This window comes from Bombus vosnesenskii, unplaced genomic scaffold (genome assembly GCF_011952255.1).
Source record: "Bombus vosnesenskii isolate JDL3184/JDL3185 unplaced genomic scaffold, Bvos_JDL3184-5_v1.1 scf7180000016261, whole genome shotgun sequence".
Classification (NCBI taxonomy): domain Eukaryota; kingdom Metazoa; phylum Arthropoda; class Insecta; order Hymenoptera; family Apidae; genus Bombus; species Bombus vosnesenskii.
In genome coordinates this window covers 4309786-4329391 of record NW_022884330.1, presented here as the reverse complement: position 1 = coordinate 4329391, position 19606 = coordinate 4309786, and the positions used below count along the sequence as shown (strand labels likewise).

General features: G+C 41.4%; 1 protein-coding gene across 1 annotated transcript in view; it reads right to left on the bottom strand.

The window, feature by feature from the left end:
* LOC117241649 (agrin-like) overlaps positions 1-19606 on the bottom strand; it is a 262669-nt gene that overhangs the window by 199899 nt on the left and 43164 nt on the right. Inside the window, exon 3 of the mRNA XM_033507577.1 lies at positions 8668-8700. Within this exon, the coding sequence (XP_033363468.1) occupies positions 8668-8700 (33 nt within the window). The remainder of the gene's footprint in view (positions 1-8667; positions 8701-19606) is intronic.

Sequence of the window (19606 nt, the reverse complement as noted above, 5' to 3'; positions counted from 1 at the left end):
GTATCTGTTCGAAAGCGTCAGTGAAGATCGAGATTAGACTTCGTGACAGATATAAGGAAACGCGGGGATAGGTGTCCCGTTTTCCAGAACACACACGGATTCGCAACTTATGGAGCCCTAAATCTAGCTCGATGTCCCGATAACTTGCTCGGTCTATCGACTGGAGAGGTTGGTTTTCTTCTTTGGTCGTTTGAAGAATTACGAGATCGACGACGAAAGATCCCGTTCACCCCTTCGTTTTGCCTTAAATAATAGTGACAAAAACGTGGAGGCGTTCCACCTCTTCACGTCTCTGGAAAGTCAGCGAAAATCGTGGAAATCGACGCGAACCACACCCACGTTCGCGGTATCTTTTTCCAGACGACTAGGACGTCGGAGAAAACGTCGTACGGTTGAATTTCAATATATCGAACCGTGTGTCGAAACATGCGGATAGGTTTCGAGATTAGAAACGGAGTATCGAGAGGAATGAAAATTGCGTGCACTTTCGGATTCGGTTATAATCTCGGTTACGTAGTGCGCGTTTTCTACCAATACGATGGCATAACACGGGACTGATTAATAATTCATAGGCAACGTTTAAAAACTCGTAAAGTGTAGTCTCGCTTCTCGAACAAGTTTCGGATTTATGATCTTTTTCGTTTGAAACGGGCTAATGCCCGACTGCAACGGAAAAATGGCTACAAATGGAAAATAGAATTGGGCTCGTCGTATGTTTGCATAAATCCTTTTTATTGTTTTTATGCTCCGAATTTATTCGTGAACCGGCGTCCACATATTTGCGATACAAACCGCCGCGTACGGTTTCCGCTTTTCTCCTTTTTATTTGATCGAAACGTAGATACATACGTGTACATATACTCGATACATATCTTGTTAGTTTTGTATTTGTTCTCCTTTATTGTTCCGCTTCCTTTGTCTTTTAAGTGGCATAGAATTGAAGGGCGAAAACAGAGTTTCTGAACAATTGCTGTAGAAACAAGTATCGGCATTTTTCGAGGCTCCAGTCGCGTAGATCCGCCAATAACCCGATAGTTAACGTTCCGTTTGTTATATCGCCGACTTGTTCACCGCAAACACATATTTCTAACTGTGTAATTTTTTAATGGCTGTTACTTGTCCTGGGAGTGGCGTTAACTTCCTGCGAAATATTTTAACGTTCTGCCACATTTGCCTTTACAGTGATCATTAACTGTGTTGCTAACTGATTTCGAAATTAATATTCTGCTATATCTTCTTACATTGAAAGAAAAATGTGTTAATTAACTCACGAAATTATATGGAACAGTACGTAACCTTAATGGTCTTAAAATCTACCGGCATATATACGTGTAATATCTCATAATTATGTGAAATTTTGCGGGCACGATCAGCAAAACGTAGAACTAACCAAGGAAGACGTACGCCGTCGGAAATCACGGGGACGCGGCGAATTTAGCATCGCAGGAGTTGCGGTAATTCGCAGACGTGATGTAACCACCGGGCGTTGGTATTACGGGCAGACGTACCAACCGCCGGCGTACTCGGTGACCCGGTCGTCGTCGTCGTTTGCTACTGGAAACACGTAACTGGAAACTATACGATTAACGCGCACGAGGGGCGACAGCGTGGATACAGATTACGCAAAAGAGGGATGGAAAACAAGATATCAGTGAAGAGTTAGTACAGCCGGAGAACGAGGGAATGAGGGAACATCGGAAGATCAACGATGGAAGCGAAAACAAGGACACGAAAGACGATAGTGAAACCGTCCTAAAGATGGTAACAGAGAGCCAGAGAACGAGAACTCGCGGGATAGGTGCGAGAAACGTTCGTGGAAGAAGGACGTCGCGTCGGGAATGATTGTCCTGGAATTAATTCTAATTTCGACGATTAATAAATTAAGTTTTATACAATGATTATAATATATGATTAATCGGCAAAACGAACATCATACTTTCATCTGTATGCACTATGTACTTGGACACTTTCATGTTATTGTAAATAAAGTACGAAGTATGCTTTGTATAAGAGTCTTCGTTATATGCAACGAATTAACAACGAAGATTGTTCCTCTATTGTATCTTCGAAACAACTTTCGCTCGAATTGTGTCGGATGTTCAAATACTTAGGGACAGCGGTGTACAAACGTCGCCTTGATGCGTTTTCCACGCTGGTTTCTATTGCCTGCATGTTCCGTTTTTCTGTACGAGTGAAATCCCGGCAGATACGCGTAAGCATCGTGGAGACAAGATTTTTCAGGGATAACATCTCGTGACAGAAAGATAACATTTTCCTAAAACCCGTCTCTTTTACGTGTCACACGCGGCCGAACGTTCGACGTATTTATATGTATACAGGATAGTAGGTCTGAAGCGGAACAATGGAATATTTTTGTTGAATCGGCAAGGTTGAAATACCATCGCGATAGAGCTACGTGGGCTGAAAGGTAAAAATTTGGAAATATTGGAATTTTCCCGAGGTTTGTTGCGAATTTTGCTCAATAACATTTCGCATTGACGTAATTTCGAACATGTATCGGTCGCATAGGAGGAATTAATAAAATTCCCTGTTCGGTTGATTTCCTATCGCGTCTGCTTTTGCCTTTAGCTGATTTCTACCATAAACTTTATAAATCGTACTTTCTAATTTCTTAGAAAATCCATTATCAGCTTGTTAGTAGTTAGGTATAGTCTTCTGCTCTATATTTATGTGCAACTCGGAACACGTTCTCAATGTAGAAAATAATTAATCAAGAGCGAGTGTATAAAAAGTTTACACGAGTTTAAATTAAAGTAGTACACTTCATTAAAGTTTCAACCGTTCGTGCGGCAATTTCGAAATAATTTCTCTCGTTCTGAAACAATGAGAATTAAATTAACAAAAAGTGGTTGAACTTTAAATAACATTATCCACCTCACAACGTTTTCGTGTACACAAACGGAGCAGTAGAATTTCCAGTGTCTTTTCTGTACGCTCCACCCTATACGTGCATGAAATGTACACACGTCGCACGTACACGAAGAGAACTGTAATGTACGAAACTTTGACAAGAACGCATAGATTTGCCGTGATAGTGTGTACGCTCGCATACGTTCCTATCTACTCATATACATATAATATAAATCCGATGGTGGGATGGCTGTACGAAACGTTGGCACGTGTAGTCACCGCGTTGCAGCGCGTACAAATAGCCATAGGCCCTCTGGTACACGAGCATGCTACCTGTACACGATGCAGCCACGTGTACACGTAGATCCGTAGCCGTGTATGCTGGCTGGCTCACCCGGCATTAGAATTCCAAATACCTTCTGTGTATTTGACGATACGAAAATATAGAGTAGCAAAAATTATTTGTATCGCAGGTACAGATGTTGGAGCAGGCAAACGTTCCCTTTTGAAATCCTTTTGCATCATTTTAATGTAAGCAGGCAACGTGCTATTACTAGTCGATAATTTACATTCAACAATAATATTCGTTTTGCAACGTTGAAAGACTAAACGGACTAAATGGTAGCGTATGGTATACTATTGGTCTGACCAAATACCTAGCTATACTACTCGCCTAACTTTCTCTGCAGCAAATACATTTTCAATTGAAACATCAAGTTTTTCTTCTACTGTCCTCGTCCCGACTAATAATAATGCCTATCCAAAAAGCGTACTACGAAGATTTATTTATACTACTTGTCCGCAAACATCCAGGTCCGTAAGCTGACCCGGCTGTACACGATGTATACACATCAGCGGAGGCGAGGCCGAACGTTTTGCCGTGCCCTCCCGGGATACGATAATTCAGCAGAAAAACCGCGAAACATTTGTCCGGTTGGCATTAATTCCGGAATTGCCGGTCGTTCCGCCGGCGAATCTGCATAAAAGCGTAACGTACCACTCGATAATTCGATCGATACGCCTGCTACCGTACGAGCAACCATTCCTCCTGCTCCTTCCTCGCCACCCCATATTCTCTTCCTACCTGTTCAAAGTGATACTTTCTCTTATTTCAACGACTTTTTCCTCGTGTTGCGCTTCGCGTAACGGCGAGCAAATTTGACCGCGTGGCAACGAACGAAAGGAGCAAAAGGAACGGCGAGGGAGGAAGGGGGTTGTTTCGGCAGACGAAACGACGTCCCCCGTTTCGAGCGACACCGCTTATTGAAAGTCACATTTGTTCCGGCCCCTTTCGCGCGTTGTTACCACTCTCGTCGTACATTCTGCGCTTTTTTTCTCTTTTATTCTCAGGTGCACATGCATTTTCGGTATGTCTCTGCTTGGGCTGGCTTTGCACAGGGGTGGAGAGAAGGGGATAGTGGCAGAGATAGAAAGTGGTCGACGCTCGTTCCTGTTGTGATAGTGGTCGAAATGGAAACATTCAAATTGAAAGAGAGGATTGGTTGTTTGCTTCGAAATTATCGCTGCGTTGAAAGAACATATACGTTAATTTCGTAATACGCCGGAAGCAATAAAAGAGGAGGATTAAGATATAAACGCCTACGATATGCTCATTAATGTACGATCAATATGCAATGCCAGATTATAGTGTTAACGGTTCCTTTTATACGCATTTCTTGTTTCTATTATTTTTCAGATGTGACACAGAAAGGAGTGAAGAATTTTAGCATATAGAAACCTACAGAGTTCGAAGTTTTCTAGGCTACGGCAGATATAGATACTAATTTTTTGAAAGCAACAAGACGGGCGAAAACATGTTGCAAAAACCGCAGGCTGGCGGGAAGGTTCTTCGCAAATTGCCGGCTTCCTAGGACATTGCTTGCACGCGAGCACGAAAGGGGGGAGCAACAATGGCTACGACCGAGCATGGCATACAGCCCCTGTGCGTTCGTTTGTTTTAATTTCTCAGCTTCTAATTAAACCACAACCACCGAAAACGAAAAAAGAGAGGAGAGGAAATAAAACGACGAGGAAATAGGGAAGAAGAGAGAAGGAGAGAGAGGATTGCACGTAGGTATTTTTCCATACGTTTCGCGGTACAAACGGCGACGGAAACGAGGAAGCTGAACGAGGCGAAAGCACGGAGTGAGATGGAGACCGAAAACGAAAGGGGGGAATTGAAAAGAATAAAAGGCCTGTTGAGGAGACGAGGGGCCAAAGGGAGGGGGAGGGAGACTAATTCAGCCGAATCGGAATAATTACGGAACACACGATATCCGGGACGGTGAGCGATTTCTATCGGATCCTCGAAGAAATATACGTCATTAAAAGCCACTCGATATCTCACAGCTTCACGACAATTTCGCAAATAATTATTGTATGAGAGACACAAAGCGGCTTTCGAGTGCCTCTTGCGTTTCTCCCAGAATCCAATTCCGTGCCGCCTCTTTCAAATCCCTTTGTCACCCACGATAATCCCTCGGTAGACGTGGTCGAGTTGACGATGTTCCTCCCTCTCCCATCCTTCCTAACTCTCCGGTCTCTCCTCCCGGTCCTTGGTTGTCCATCGGTCTCTGTTTTTCTCTCCGTCCATTGCCCCTGGTTTTGCCCGTTTCGAAATTCTATTACTACTTCTGCTTATGGATCCCATGCTCGTCCCTTCTCTTTCTCTGCCTGTCTGTCTCTCTCTATCTTTTTCTTTTTTGCCAAAAGGACAGGCAAAAGAGAGAGAAAAATGTGGTCGAGTTAATGGAAGATTACGACCAACTTTAATTCCAATTATATCTCCGGGATATAAACAGACCGAGAGCGACGATCTTTTCTCGCAATTTATTACATTTCCCAGGCTTCCGGTTTGTTTTAAATATGAGCGCGGTACGTCGAACGCTTGCGAACAATGCGATTCAACGGACTGGGAAAAATGCGGAAGAGAAAAGTAATCTCCCAAATAAATAATCATGTTCCGTTCGTGATTTAATAACGAATAATACGATGTCCCGCGGAATATTATTTCCGAATAATATTTTTCGTATCGCAAACACGGGATGTTCGTCCGTTTAGCATAAACTAACTACCCATCGGATGTGTTATTAAATTTCATCCCGTAATATTTTATAATTTCTCGCTTACAATTAAAATTTGATTTCGTTTGGAAAGCGATGTTTGAAACGGAACACTGTGTAGAAGCGTTTAATGGAAACGTCCTATTCCTCCACTATTTCGCCCGTCCGCTTGTAACATGAACGTCAAAGTAAATAATCGAAGAATTTTAACTCTACAAGCAACGTTCGAGTGCAGCGATTTTAACAACGTCTGTTAATTTAAATTATTCACATTTCGATCATATGCAGGAAAATATTTAATAATTCCAAGGTATCGTCTCGAGGTACAATGCGAAGAAAGCTCTTGGAAGCCATACACTTACGTTTCTACGAAATTCCGCGAGTCTATATCATTTCGACAACCGCGTATATTTTGCAAACATTATTTTATTTACTGCGACAATTTATCAGCGTTCGGTTTTCAAAGTGAATCGCCGGGAATATCACGCAAATTCGAAACCCTGACAAATTTTGTCGCCGGTCGATTCCACGCACACGCGTTCTTTTTTTCCTCTGTCTCCCTGTTTCCGCTCTCTTCGCTTCGTTATCGAGTGCCAGTTCCAGTCAATGATCTGTTCTCGACACTTGGAAAATGCTAATTTCACGATCCAGTTTTCGGCGGGCTCAAAATAAATTGAAACAAAAGCATGGGAAAGACAAAAAAAAAAGTGAAAAAAAGCGACATACAATCTGGCTTGAAAATCGAAATTAAAAAGCTGCTGGACAACGGAGTTTGATTTCGGTGTTGATGTAAACTGCAGAGGCGCGCAAGCTAGTTCGCCGAGCTAAAGATAAGGCTGATGAAGGTGGAACGAAAACGAGACTCGAGATAAGTAACGTTTTATGCAGGCGTTACATGGAAATGAGGAGCGAAGAGATGGATTCGAGAGAGATCCAAAGAGGTTACTTTTGAGAGAGGATTTTAAGTGTACTTCAATCTTGCTGGAATCTTGCCTACTCTCCAAACTTTGACCACGAAAAGAAAGGAAGGTCTGATTTAATATCATATGTGCTGAATGCTTTTCATTTTTAGTCTGGGATAAATCTTAAAAGGAATTCGAGACCCTTAAAAATTCCTTCCAAATGTCTGGAACGCTACGTTTCGAACGCGCTTATCGTTTCCACTGTTACATCGATAAAAATTCCTGTTCAAGCCTAACCTTACAATGAAATGCCAAAATCAGTTTACGAATATTATCAAAGAAACCAAAGTAATCAAGAACACAAAGAAAAGAAGAAGGACACGCTCTGTTCCTGAAGCACAGAAAGGCTCCTCTGAATTCGTCAGGGATGCCTATCCAAGAATCCCCTAATCTGTTGGAACCGTGCGGATATAGCATCGCTAGCTATGTTAGCGGTCGTTTCTTCCACATCCTATCCTTTCTCGTTTCTTCGACTAATACACGTCGAAGGGGGTCGAAAGCTGCTATAGGTCGTACCTCGGCTCCCTCGTGAAACCTGCAGGATTACCAGCGTACAGCCTAATCAACCAGATTGCTTGCAATTTGCCGATCTTATCTCGCTCGCGTCCCGCAACTCTCCGCTCTATTCTTCCGCATCCGCGAACGAGCGAACTTACGCGTCTTTTCTATATTCTCTACCCTTTGCTCCGCGTTCTTTTCGTAAAGGAGACACACGTTCGACCGAATTCAAGATTGCACGCCGGATGCATGAAAATCGAAGGATCCCAGAATATAAATTCTACCGGGAAAATTTGATTTTGGTAATTCCATTTTGTGAAATTGTCGAAAATTGAATCCTTGAGAGAACGTTGATATGAAACTCAGAAATAAAAAATATTAACGAAATTAGTTTAAATTTATCGTGGGATAAAATCAAGACTAGTAACGAAATTGTTCGATAATAATTAACGAGAATCAACAAGCACTAATAATTGTGTAGCAACGTATCATGCAACAACATAAAAAGGCTCACTTGAGGTAATAAATTACTAGTAAAACCTAGCGACATTCATCTTCGTCTCGTTATTCGCTAGTCAAGAGCTAATCATCCAGACGGTTTCTGTAATTTGTCGTCCTTATCTCGCTACATTTTGCAATCTCGATCTATTTCTGCTGGTGGCACGGGAAACCCAGCTTCACGCATTACTGAAAATGGGCTTTTCGAAAGAATATCTTCCCGGTTCCGTTCCTCCATTCCGTCAACCTCCACCATCCTGTTTCTTTGCCCCGTAATGTACGTAAATCTTCCCCTGCGCCCGTGTCTCTTTTGTCCTCGGGTGCACGGGAAATCTTCGAGGTGAAATTGCAGTCGCGAGACACGAGGAAAAAGGAGAAGTAGATTTGAATAGATTCACGTTATCGCCCTCGAACCTGTTTCTGTCTCGTACAGAGCGAAATAGCTCTTGCGTCGTGAATTATGTTAAAATTACGATCCTAATAAATAACCGGAAAAGTTTTCGGGTATACTATTCATCCTAGTGGACCATAAAATTGATCTCGCGATAACCTTCGGTGAGTGAATGTCATCGATGACGAAATAGACACTGTTAATAATGATAGTTACATGAAAAAGAAAATGTCAATTGACACATGAATATACATGTACATCGATTAGCTATTGCTGTAAGAATATTATCTAATTAGTATTATCCAACGAAAAAGAAGCGATTAAGATATAACACAAAAGAGAGACGCAAGCTATAGTAATGTTATATTGTTAGATAAACACTCACCGGCATTGTTACTGGCGAAATTTAGATCCTTACCTGAAACAGAGGAAGCAGACATTGTTAGCATGATCGAGTATCGTCAAGGATCGTACACAACATACTACTGACATCGATTTTAAGCTACGGCACTAGACGCAACATATTACATTAGAAGGGAACGCTATTCACGCAACTAATTAATTCTCCGGGTCGCTCGGCGTATATAAATTAACCAAAGATGAAGTTATTCGGCACGAACGCGAAAACGCTTTCAGGTATATTAATTGCAGAGAAAACAATTCGCGCGATGTGTGAGAAGTCGGTGAAACGTGATGCATTTTTATCTTCATCGGCAGACACGATATTCGTTAATTGTTCTGCTAATTAAACGCTACTCGAGCATTTGTAAAATGTTTTCAAGATATTCGAAGGTACCCAAATATATCAACACGAATGTAGGATATTTCCGATTAAAATTTATGCAGTTTCGGAATACTTAGGCTGTAGATGTCGCTTCTTGCTGGGTACGGCCGCTTTTCTTCTCATTTTTTGTATCGTGGAAGAAAAATCGGACTCCGGTCCCGGGAATCAAAAAGGGGTTCCGAACGTTCGTAACCTAAGGCGCTAACCACTGCGCTGCCGTCGTTCGACACTAGTAAGTGTCGAGTGGTGGTATTTGCTATCGAGTGCCACCGCAGGCCTTTGTTTCCACGATACTACATTTATAGCCCAACTCCTCGTAACACTTCTCTTTTCGAGAAATAAGGAGTTTGAAAGGAGAGGACACGAATCCTCGGTTGATTCGACTGATCAGTCGAATCGAGAAATCAGTCCTTTTGAAATTCACTTACTACCGAAGAGCTTTTCATATTTATGCCGATAGCATGATGAGCATCTTGTTTCATTCAAGCGTAATGGCGATTGACGTACTATAAATCTACGAGATAGAGAGCTGATGGGAGTAATGGATTTACGATATTCAGGTCAAGCTTCCCCTGTTCAACCGTGGAAAATATGCAGCTCGATATAAATTAAAGAATATAGCGGTGGTATCAACTCTTTAATACTTTATAACGCTATGTTACCTCGAAATTATGGTTGTATCGATATACTTAGCTTTTTAAATTCCACTTGATTTACTCGTCGCGTATTTCGTTACTGTATCAGTAACAAGCAATTTATTTACACGAATTAATCCCTTCCTTTCGAATAGCATTTACAAGCGAACAAAATATAAATTCAAACGTCACAATCTATCGTAGCTACATTATCGGTAGATAGGAACTTCATATCTTTGTCCATTTAATTAAATTGAATAGAAAAATTTCTACTATCGGGCTTGAAATCCCTGAATTATTCTTCTTCTTATGAACCACATCTGCGCATAAACGCGATCAAAAACCGCACCCTCCTCTGGATGGAAAGCAAAATCGACGAAGAAACGTCGTTTCCAGATTTCTGTCGGTAGTTTTAGCGATCTCCGTAGAACGCGTCTAACGAGTAACAACAAAATCACTTTACGTGCATGGGCGGGCACGCATGTAAATGTTGCATGGAAAGTTTTTCAGTTACGATACTGCAGCTTTGCCTGATGGAAGGGGCAGCTATAGGGGAATATGGTTGCGGAATAGAAGAATTCCACGGAGGATCTCACGAACGCGAATCTACGTAAATACACGGGATAACTGGAATGAGATGCATAATACGATTCAGTTCTACGTACAGCGCGTACGTGTTTAGAACATACGCGATACCGACTGGCAAAAACTGCGCACGACTTCGAAGATGCGGCTGCTACTTATCTTCTCGCAATTGACTCGAGGTCGGTTCTACGGTTTTTCTCTCTGTTCGTATACACGCGGTATACAGTGTTTCACCTACATCTATGCGTCGAAAGAACCTTCAAATTTCTTCATTTCTTTTTTTATTATTCGTTTTTGCAAGTTTACATTTAAATAAATTTTTTAATTTTAAATACGGATGAAGCGGTAGTTTTGGAAATATGAGATTTGACAATAACATATTGAATTTTAAAAACGTGTGACATCTCATCTGTTTCTGTTCTGTTCAATGTCCTTGTACGTCGATAATGCCAGTATATTTATTAACTAAAAAATTTATTGACCACGCTCCGTAACATGCAGCGAATAAACAATACGAGATGTATCGCGTATCCAGTAACTCGTGATTTATTCCTGGTACCATTTCCCAATGAAAATTTTTAAATTAGCACTCCAGAGGGTACTAAAATAAATTTGTACCATGCAAATAATTTGCGGGAATCGGGATGGAAATACAAATGTGGTGGAATGATCGGAAGATGGATCACGATGGGACAGGCACATAAATTCAATGTTATGTTTTCTTTCTTCTTTCATTCGACTTTAATTATTACGTTGACATGGATTATTGTATTGATTAAGCTTGATTTATTTACCGATAAAAATTCGACAGAAGAAATGAAAAATAAAAAGCAGGCAGTACTTTTTACAGGATTTTACATTTTTTCCATAAAATATCGTGTATAAACATATTCTCGAATTTTGGTAATTACCAGCTATTTCTGGGATTATTGCGATATAAGCTATCGTAATTGCATAACTATAATTAAAGATCGTGACAGGATAAACGAACAGGTTCTGCCAATATAGAGTAATGAACCAATGACAATAAATCAGTCATAATAATGTTCATAATTAACGAGCTACTACGCTCGAGATTGTACATCTCGAATAATCTTATTACGTTACGTATCAAAATATTGTATTATTGGTGAATATGTTATTAAAATGTTACGTGTCTAAATATTAAGGGCAGATATAAAATATAGTATTAATTTTAAAACATTATATATCAATGTACACACGAACCTAGATCTCGATATATTTAGTTGCATTTCTTATAAAAGATGAAGAGAAAAAGTTAAGAAAAGGCACAAAGATTGACTTTAGCAATTTCTCGGAAATAAAATTAGAGAACCAAAATTACCGTTTCTCAAGCTATCCAATACAAAATATGTCCATCATCAATCCCTGGAAAAAGAACAGCTTGTGATCTAGTCTCGTCGATAGATCGTAGTCGTCCATCCAAGATTTATCGGCGTGTTACGTTGAAAATGGAGGATCATCGCGGGAACACCTTTATTCCGTTCGGCTGGTCCACTTATCGTTAGAAGGATCCTTTGTCACCCAGACTAAGGCGGGTACAGGATCCAAAAAGGCCAGCAGACACATAGACAGAGAGGAAAAGAAGGGAGGAAAATGCAAATTGAGGAGGCGGCGGGTAGGGGTGGCTGTACTCCGGTCTCGTCGCGCGAAAGGGATGAAAAAGATCGTGTGGGGCAAGGTCGACATTTTTTACGGATAAATACCCTCCATAAAAACTGGGATGAAAAAAGGAACGCGAAAACAGAGCTAGCGATACATATCACGATTTGTATTACTTGAACTATACGAAACCGACGACACACATATGCGTCATTTATTAATATTCCGCAATATGCGAACAAGAGCCAGGCCGAAGAGTTAGGTTTACGATGACGGATGAAGACTTCGGAATTTTAATACGATTCTTAAATTAACTAATTGCCAATATGAATTACCCTAGTGCAATCGATGCATCGTATACCTTGCCATTGAGGTCTGAGCTTTCGGCTGTTCGTATACTTTTCACGGTATTCACCTTCCCTCGTTCTATCGATTCGGAAAGGCGTCAGTTTTCGGAAAAAGGTATTCGATTGGAGGGAAGAAAAGCGACGCCTATATTTCCGGCAACATAAAAAAACGAGTGCAACGAGTCTCGTGAAGTATTGTCTTGCGAAGTATTGTCTCGCAGAATATTGCTGTGAGAAGCGTTGTATCAGATCGATATGCAAAGAATTGATGTTGAAGCGTATAATCAGTAAATCAGTGTGCCTCCAAATCCCCGCGATGCACTCCTCATCCTGTCAACTGTATTTATCTTTTATCGTTTCAAAGTAAAATACACTCGTTTCATCCTGTTGTTTAATATACAAATTTGTAAATAAACAGAAACAACTCCGTTGTAATTTCGATACGATAGAGTAAAAGGTTTTACAGTAAACAATTCCAATATTACGAATATAAAATACACTTTTCCATCCTTTCTCTTTTTAGCCATCCTTGTTTTACCTTCATGACACTCGAGCAACTAGAAACTGTGTCACGTCCAGCAGAATTATTTGTACGCTGGAATATCAATTTCCAAAGTGCACCACATTAAAATTAAATATAGCGGTGACGCCGATGTTTATGATTAGTAGGAAAATTATTTATTTGCAAGCTACAGTTCCAAGGTAATAACGTTGATTAAAAAAAGAGTTCGATCAATTATACGTGTGTGAAATGAATCTCTTCCGGTGTTGCTAAAAGCACCATTCGCACAATATCATAAATTATGTTACACGGGAACAATTTCAAAATAGAGAAACAATGACAGGTGTTGAAGTAATTGGCCATTGAAGTAAATTACCTAGGGTATTGAACGAACACGCTTGCGGACGAGCGATATTCGAGGAAGGTCTGTTAAAAACTGGGAAAAGGGAAGAACGAGATTGAAAGAGGGCGTGGAAGATGAAGGTTACAAGAGAGATGACGGCGTAAACAGCACTCTGTATCGACGTCCGGCTCTTTTCTTTTCGCCTTTACCGTGTAACCCTCTTGAAGAGTTTAAGCTCACTTCGGTCTTCTTCTACGTTCCTAGAGACCTTTTTTTAAAAGGCTTTCAATCGTTCTGAATCTGCCATTTAACGCCACCCCTTTTTTCCATCGAGTGTTAATTCTTCCAGGACGAATGGATTCGTGAAAGCATGCGATTGTTGCGACGCGAGAAGACCGATTTTATCACGTACATGAAAGGGTTAATCGTTCGAAAATGGATATGAAAGTGAATTTACCAGTTTAACGAGTAAATCGTTTTAGAAATAAAAGCTACATTTTATTTCAAACGTGATATAGTTACTTATCATACTGACGAGGTGAAATTGTAAGATAAAGGATTAATTTATCCACATAGGAACGTTTTACGAACATTGATTCTTAAAAGTTAATCGACTCTTTCGCTTCCTGTGCCGGAACCAATACGGAACCGACGTAAAAGAACATTCAGCCTCGATCGAATAGTGTCTGTTTAACAACGGCAAGAGAATTGTATTATTCAGTGTTGCGCGAATGGCTGTCGTGTCTGGACCACAAAGAGGGTGGCGTTCCAGAAAGGTTTCCACAAAAGAGAAGAAATGTGTCCCCTGTCCGAAGGAATCCAGGCCGAAGGTCGAGAGAAAGAAGGACGACGCTCGTAAGGGCGGAAAACTGAAAAATAGTTCCCACCCGTTGCCATGGCCACTAAGTACTAGTCGCGACGACGCGGCCCACCGATACACCACCATCTATCCCTTCCTTTTTCGTATCTTTTTTCCATACCACTCGAATGGATGGGTTTTTATTATTTTTTCCCTAGCAATCATTGCTAGGAAGCGCTCTATCTACGCGCAAGTAGAATAAAAAAAAAAAGAAGCGGAAGGAAAACGGAGGAAATATAGTCGATGCGAACGAGTTTGAATATTTTAACAGCGATAGGAGTTGACGTGCGTTTTGTATTTAACGATTTCGGTCGGATATTTTTGCGTCGCATTCGAAATTCAACAGATTTTACGCGGGTTTAATATTCTCAACCATTTTCCCCGTGTAATTCCGATGCTACGGATTACGATGTTAAATTTCCCCCTATTTTTGATTTCCTTGTTCTCCTGTATTTTTCTTTTTTTTTTTTTTTTACATTTTTTGCCATGGAAATGATTCAAAATACTGAACGCGTTTGAAAGCGTTACAATGAATATCGTTTTTCCATAAAAGAACTCCCTCGGTAGCTTTTCTCTTTTGTAACACAATCGTTCGATTCGAAGTTATTTCTCTTTGTAATTTAAATTCCATTGTCCGAGTAAATAAATCTAAATTTACACGGTGCAAAACATATCTCGGAATAACAATTTCAAAAATGACAGCGATGATACTCCATGCTCTCCTCATCAGATCTAATATTCATTTTTCGTTCGTCTTTTGTAATCGAGAAGAAAGTCTATAACGTATACATAAATGCGGTATGCATAAAATGTAACATGCGTTCAGCCAGCTGCGCACTGCTTTAATACGAATGGTGTCGCCATGAAAAATTGAACATCTTCGGCATCCATTGTTCCGTGACGTTGGGACGTAAGAAAGATTGGAACTACGTTCAGTCGCACCTTTCCTCATGAAGTCAAATTTCAACGTTATTGCGAATAGCCGCAGCTGAACCTGAGTAGAGTGTAATTTGCAAAGTTGCATTTCTTAACAGTGTACATTTATTACGCGCAGCAACGATGATCATCGAATAAATATTATTCTACGTACGACTCGACAATTATTCTAAAATCAGATTCGATGACGACCGGAACGATTATTGATCGACACTCGCTCGACATTTCTATCTTTTTTCGCTTTTCCTAATTAAGACTCATACTCGCGGTAGAGTCTCCATCGGCTTCCCTTCGGTCGATCGATATTTCATACGCGATGAGTGAATATCTCTCGTTCTTGAGGGGGTAAAGCGGAGGAAGGCGAATACCACGAATTTCTCAACTTCGATTATTACATCGAGCACTCATTGCGCCTGGGAATTTTCCTGTGGGGTTCACCGCACTATTTTCTCTCGTTGCGTTGGAATGTTCCTTGCTCCAAAGGGAAAACGGGAGCTTGGAACGAATACGGCGGACCGAGGGGAGAGCTTCGAGCGGAGAAAGACAACCAGGCAAGTGGATAGACGGAAAAACGGACGAGAGATACGCGAACAAGGAGAGAGAAATAGGAGCGTAGTTAGGGCATGCGGCTGGTTGTTCATACCCTCCGATGTGCTTGTATTTCACGACCTCGTTAAGCTCGGCTGTTGAATTTTGCACTCGACGAGAAGATCGCAACAAATAACTTCATCGAGGTTGCGCGACCACCATTTTCCACGGCTACGATAATTTTCCAGAATGTCTGTTTCCCACTTGTTTACATATACGATCTCGTAGAAACGAGGCAGAGATTACAATCTGAACAGCGTTCTGTCAACAGCGACGATCCTTTTCGTCGTCGTATCGAGGGTAAACGGTGAAACGACGTCGAAGTCGTTGTTCGATTAATGCGCATAACAACGTGGGCGAGAGAGACACGTGAAATTGCGCGTGATGCACGTTGTCGCGTTTCTTTATGGTCTCGTAAAAGGAAACGAAGTGGGACGGGACGATGTCGCAATGGGCGACAACAGTTGGAATTTAATTCTTATATAGTCGCGGCTGTGTAGCTGGAACGTTTGCTTTCACGAAGGTTGGCGTGTTACGTTCAAATTGGTATAAACTAAACGATTTTAAAGGCTCGGAGGACGTTGCAGACGAAGAAAATTCAAATGTAAAGCAATATAATTATAATAACACGTTCTAAATGTCTTAAATTCTAGAAACATTTTATAATGTGATATGCATTTTTGCATGCAAACAGAATCGATACACTGTCATATGTGTCATGGAATAAAAAACTGTTCAACGAAGGTATTCGTAAATGTTTTAACGAAACCTAAACTACGATGTTTACGCGCAAATACAAATATGTCGAGTGGAACAAATTCTTAGAAAAAGTTTTGAATATCAGTATCTCTGGAGCTAAGTTCAATTTCAGAACTTAGCACGATTTGTAAAACGAGTGGAAACGCTGGAACGAATGGAAAAAACGAGATCGAGCAACGACCGTAAAAGTCGCCGGCTAATCTATTCCGGTGTGGAAGTTTACGGTATCGCAAATTTGCAGCGGATCGAGCCGACACACGAGCGGATCCATTTTGTCGGCAGGATCATATTCGCCGTTGAAATAAATCACGGGCCGCGAGGCCATTCTTAGATGCACGCAATTGGCTGTCTGCAGGCGTTGCCAAAGTGTAATAAATAGCAGCGCCGCGCCGTATGGAAATGAGACGGATATTAAGTTATGACCGATCGTTTGTCTTATCGTCCTGGTAAAATTAAACCTCGGAAACTTGAAGTTCGAAGGCGGCAGAGCGAACGCGAAACCGGATACAAATACACGCGGAGAAAAATATTGCGACTCCCTTCGTTTCTGTCGTCCTACATGAAATGCAAAATTGCTTAATGCGTTACGTGACGATCGTGGTCAACATTTTTCCTCGCGAGTCGAATATACGAAACTTTTGACAGATTTTTTAAACTTCATTCGTCTTTAGTTTACCTAATTTAGTTTGTTTTGATATTTACACAAACCTCTAAGATGCATATCAAAGATTGAAGTAACTAAATGATTCTACTGAATTTGATATTCAAACATTCGAATCATGAAAAAAGAAAAACCGTTTCATTGACCACGAACTGTCTATAATTCGCAAAAGCATTCTGTTCGTCATTTCTCACCCTAGATCGATGTAACGTTACCGTGAGAAACGATACGAGTCATTGTCACTTTCAAACGAGTAAACCTCGCAGGCGAAAGCATTTAGATAAAAAATTGCAGAGAGAAAGAGAGAGAAAATAGTGTTTTATCCTTTTTCCAAGGCTAGGCGCCATCATGCACGATATATGGTCTGGAGAACGGATGGGTATCTTGTCGCGAATAAGGGCAAGGAAGATGTATTTTCTCAAAAATTATTCCCAGCTTCGTCTCTTCTCGTTCTTTCGCGCGCCGTTTCTCCTCGTGCTTCTTTTCACCCCTTGCTGTGCTTCTTCTGGCCGTTGGGTTTGGTGGTCGACACTCCAGCTAGTTCTTCGCCAAAAAGACGATCCGGTCGCGAGTCTTCCGCCGTTCCCTTTTATCCAGGCCGATAAATCCTCACAACGGCGAGCCGGTAGGCAAGAAGAAAATTTTCACAGCCAAGCCATCGGATCAACGGATCTACGTGCACGTTGGCTAAAATGATATTTCAATCCTGCCGGAGAACTTCAACCCTCGACTCACCCTCCTCTAAGCCCGTTAATACCGCGGATGATTGATACTAATAGAAACGCGCTTCGTCGGAGTCCTTAAACAAACGAAACGCAAACGCTGCTACTGGTGGTAAGTCGCAACAAATGAGCGAGGGGGAGAAAGTAGATTCGAGGAAAGAGTATAGGACATTCAACTTTGACCCGGTCTCCTAGCGGGATCTTGTTCGACGAACATAAATTAGCGACGAAAGTATAAGGGAAATGAATGTATCATTTATTAATACCGACTGATAAGTAGAAGGGAGACAAATGGAAACGAAATATTATAAGGGTAACGAATGAATTTGAGATTAGCTACATTTCATTTTCGTATCTCGCCCCAAATTAAAAATTTATTTCATTAAAAAAAATTGGACAGCTACAAAATAAAATAATTGTTACACGGATAAAACACGATTGCAAGTAACAATGAATATTAATATTAATTGCAGCTCCAGATAAAACAATTTCCTTCCAAACAATTAGAATCGCCATATCTTTTCGATCAGCCTAACATATAAAAAAAAGGATCGCTCGTTGAATCCAACTTCCAGAGCTACTTAGTATCGGCGTAATAACGTCAGGATATCAGTCGTTCGATCACCCTCTATCTCTAATGCACGCTTTTTCTAGGAGATAGCTCCCGGACTAGCTCCGATCGAGGAAACCTAGAGATGGTAAGCGAGATTTTGAAAAGACCACAGACTTCCTTAATCCCACGCGCCGTTGATCGGCTAGATTATTCGGCCTCGCCCCTTCTCCTACACTTCCACGGTTCTATCGCATGGACAGAAGCTCTCCGCTCCCCTGGAACGGTTAAGGCTCCTCTTCGACCGCACGGACCAACGTTTCCGCGGCTGATTTAGAGCGACTAATCTTGGGGTTAGGAGCATCCCCGGCGCTTCTCTACCTCGGACACAAGTAGAGACACGCGGTACGAGCCATTGAGGGGTGGAGGCCGAAGGGAATAAAACGAGCGTGGCTTATGCGGTGTGGCCATTGGAGCAACAACGAGAGACACGGGTGGAGTGGCGAGGGTGGCTCGAATAGCTGACCGTCGTCCGAGCGTTTCGAATCAATTCTTGCCTCCAGGCTTCTCGTATACGCTGCACGTAGGGATGCTGTGGCTCCATTTTCCAATAATATGTCCGCTTCGCTGGCTGAGACTGGACTTTAATCTTGTCAGTCTTGAACGATGATGTAAAATCACATGATACCGCGTAAAACTACGCACGACCATGCTGGTCCGAAGGAGAAACGGGCTGGGGGAAAGGGGGATGAAGATAAAACGCGGGAAAAATGGATGGGGTAAAGTGGGATAATCTGGACGAGGGAAACGTTACGGTAGAATGAGGGTGTTCCATTGAAACGACAACGATGGGACTCTTCTTTTGTGGCACAGGCTCTCCACGCAACCGAAAATGGCTGTTAAGTGGGAGGGAAGCTGGAAATTATCGACGTAATATTGGAAACCAATAAGGACACAGATGACAATTGCCCGAAATGACTGTTATTAGATATACGTTAGGCAGTACGTGGACGGCAATGGCTGGTTAAATGCGAATTTTCGTCGGCGCTCGCCGCACGTGTTGGATTCGATAAAACGGCGTGATCCGCGAGTTATACTCCGCCTCGATGGTACATTAAAATCTCTAACGACGCTCTGCGGGATGAGAGGATATGCGATATGTATGCGGGGATATGATTTCCTCGTTTGAATGAAAGATCGATTTCTGAGGATGTTGGCTTCGGTTACCAAACATATGTGGAATGATAATTTGATATCTTGTTATTGATTTGTTAGAAAATACATGGTTATAATAGCGTCATTTGTTTATCGGATTTTCCAATATCAGTTCGTAGACTTTAAACTCTATTTCTTCTTCTTCAGGTAACCAATCTTTTATTCCATCACTTATTTCTTCAATATGTCATATATCATCCCTTGCCAAAAGTTTA